This window comes from Blastomyces gilchristii, assembly GCF_000003855.2.
Source record: "Blastomyces gilchristii SLH14081 genomic scaffold supercont1.2, whole genome shotgun sequence".
Lineage (NCBI taxonomy): Eukaryota > Fungi > Ascomycota > Eurotiomycetes > Onygenales > Ajellomycetaceae > Blastomyces > Blastomyces gilchristii.
In genome coordinates this window covers 6970008-6973191 of record NW_003101681.1, presented here as the reverse complement: position 1 = coordinate 6973191, position 3184 = coordinate 6970008, and the positions used below count along the sequence as shown (strand labels likewise).

The 3184-nt window shown below is 36.4% G+C and overlaps 1 protein-coding gene across 1 annotated transcript in view; it reads left to right on the top strand.

Moving 5' to 3' along the window:
- The first annotated feature begins 1350 nt into the window (after positions 1-1350).
- BDBG_01657 (arginyl-tRNA synthetase) overlaps positions 1351-3184 on the top strand; it is a 3728-nt gene continuing 1894 nt past the window's right edge. The window contains exons 1-2 of the mRNA XM_031720427.1: positions 1351-1820; positions 1892-3173. Coding sequence (XP_031576609.1) covers positions 1389-1820; positions 1892-3173 — 1714 coding nt within the window. The 5' untranslated portion in view covers positions 1351-1388. The remainder of the gene's footprint in view (positions 1821-1891; positions 3174-3184) is intronic.

The window sequence follows — 3184 nt, the reverse complement described above, 5'->3', positions numbered from 1 at the left end:
TACAAATCTCTTTAAGCTTAAATTATTTTATTCATTTCTTAATAAGTTATGAGAATTTTATAATACTGATTCAAATAAACTCTCAGTTTTAAAATTAGATCACTGTTTAATACTTTTTTATAATAAGTTAATATTCTCAGTTTAATATATCTAATTAATTAATTAATTAATTAATTAATCAATTAATCAGTTATTAACTTACTAACATATAAATCAGAGATTATATTCACTGAGTCTCTCTTATAAAAGAGAATATTATTTAATATCAGAGAGCAGAGCTTAATTAGATTATAATTACATTTATTTATAAAATAAGACAAGTTAAGTAAATTTTCTTTCTACTTATTTCTCTATATTATATTATACATAATTAGACTGGCTATCAGAACTATAAATTTCATATTTAATCTTATTTAATCTAATCTTATACATTTCTTAATGTGAATTCTACTGAGACTAATTATTAAAAAAACATACAAAGTAACTATTTATCAGATCTTAAAATAAGATCATAACTTAGAAAAAATAAGAAAGTGATTTCATTTAATTTCATTTAGTTTTATTATTAGTATAAAGTTACTATTTTTAAACATTTTAAGGTTTTTTTTAGACTATTTTTAATTTTTTAGAAAGTATTGCTTTTTGATAACACTTAAATGAGATTTAAAGTCATTTAAAGCAATAAAAAGAATTTAAATTAAGAAGTGAAAATTATAATCTTATTTAAAAAATGTAATAAGAGTAGATAGTAAGTCTCACTGAGATAGTATAAAACTACTATCTAATCTTAAAATTATATAATAAGATTTATTAAATTAATAATAAAATTATTAAATATTCTGATTATGATCTCAGACACAGTTACATACTCAGTCTATATATAATTATTTACTGAATCTGCTAATTTTATAAGAGAATTCTGATAATTACACTATTATCAGACTATCAGTAGTTTAAAAAATTATGTTATATAATAGTCTGATACAGAATAGTAATAAAAATAATAATTATTTAGTAAATAAGTCTCAGATAATAAGATATTTATATTATAATTGAAATATCTCATTTCTTTAAATAAAATAGATAGTTAATAAATAGCAGCTGTTATACTGAGTAATAGATAACTAGCTTAATAGTATTAATTTCACTGATAGAACAGTATACAGTATCTTATAGTATCTTAGTAGTAGTCTGATAATAACATCTTTTAATTACACAGTTACTAAATAGGGTTATTATGATGTTAGAAAGCTCTGTGCTATTTCAACACTATCTTGATATTTAATATTCAGTGATGTGTTGCTGAATATAATGATGGAACATGTGTTATGATCGGTGACACGTGACACAGGTGTAATCACCGTAAATTAACCCTACGTTCTTCCTGTATGGAAGTTGGCGGGTCACGGGACGGGGTCTTCGTCGTCTCACTATTCCTCAGTCACTCACAACTGGAGTATTGTACAGCCCGCATCCGCAAAGTAACCACCACAATTAAACACTCCCACCAGCCTTACATTTCGAGGCTCAGCATGGGTACTCTTGCTATTAATGGCCTGGAAACGCTTCTCCAGAGTCTCGAGGTGGAGATACCTGTCCCAACATTTCCCACCGCGAACAATGTCGCTAATCCGGTCGACGTATATCGCTGCTATGTTGCTAAGGTCGTAAAGCAAGTGGTCAAATGTGACGAGGACACTGCATATAATGCCATCCAACGAACACAGGTGCTGGCCCATGGCGATGTGATGGTGGTGGTTGCGCGCCTTCGTCTCAAAGGAGCCAATGTAGACCAGGTTGCCCTTGACTTATCATCCAAGGTGATATATTCTTTGCATTTCCGAATCTCCTGACATTGAAATCTTTACTAGAAACTAATATTCAGCTCTAGCTCTGTGGCATTTCGCTTATTTCCAACCCTGTACCTAAGGGTGTCTTCATTCCTATCTTTTTTAGTGCCACGACTTTACCCCGCCTAATTTTACCGTACATCTTCGATCGACGACAATTGTATGGCCACGACAAAATTGCTGGTCTGAAACAACCTGAGAATGAGGCTGCTGGCAAGAAGAAAGTAATCGTGGAGTTTTCTTCGCCCAATATCGCCAAGGAGTTCCATGCCGGGCATCTCCGTAGTACAATAATTGGGGCTTATATTGCGAACCTCTACGAGAGTATGGGCTGGGACGTAGTCAAAATAAATTATCTGGGTGACTGGGGGAAGCAGTTCGGCTTGCTTGCCGTGGGTTGGCAGAAATTTGGATCCGAAGAACTGTTCCAAAAGGAACCCTTGAAGCATTTACTAGACGTTTATGCAAAGATCAATACTTTGTTCAAACCAGAGCAGGAGGCCAGCAAGAACGCTAGGGATAACGGCCAGGATACCTCGGAGATAGAGAACAAAGGACTTTACGCCGAGCGAAACGCCTTTTTCAAGAAAATGGAGGATGGAGATCCAGATGCACTCAGCTTGTGGAGGCGGTTCCGTGACATCAGTATCGAGAGGTACATCCGTACCTACGCGCGCTTGAACATTGCTTTCGACGAATACTCCGGAGAATCGACCGTTCGGCCGGAAACAATTGAGAGCGTCGAAAAAATGCTGAAGGAGAAAGGTATTTACGAAGAGAATGAGGGGTCATGGGTCATAGATTTCAAGAAGCACGGCGCCCGCAAGCTCGGTACTGCCGTTGTCAGGAATCGAGGCGGAACGACGACCTATCTTCTTCGAGACATCGCTGCTGTGCTAGAGCGGGTGGGCAAGTACAAATTTGACAAAATGATCTATGTCGTTTCCGCTGAGCAAGACTCGTACTTTCAGCGTGTCTTCAAGACGATTGAGATTATGGGCTACCCTGATATTGCGACTAAACTTGTCCATGTCAATTTCGGGAAAGTTCAGGGAATGTCGTCGAGGCTCGGAACGGTGAAGCTGCTGAGCGACATATTGGATGAGTGTGGCAACGCCATGCACGAAGTTATGCGGGCCAACGAAGCAAAGTACGCTCAAGTTCCGGACCCAAAAGCAGTGGCAGATGTCGTTGGTATCACAGCAGTTATGGCGCAGGATATGAGTGGGAAAAGAATCAACAATTACGCTTTTGATATTACCAGAATGACTTCCTTTGAAGGCGATACAGGCCCTTACCTCCAATATTCGCATGCAAGGCTCTGTTCGATCAGA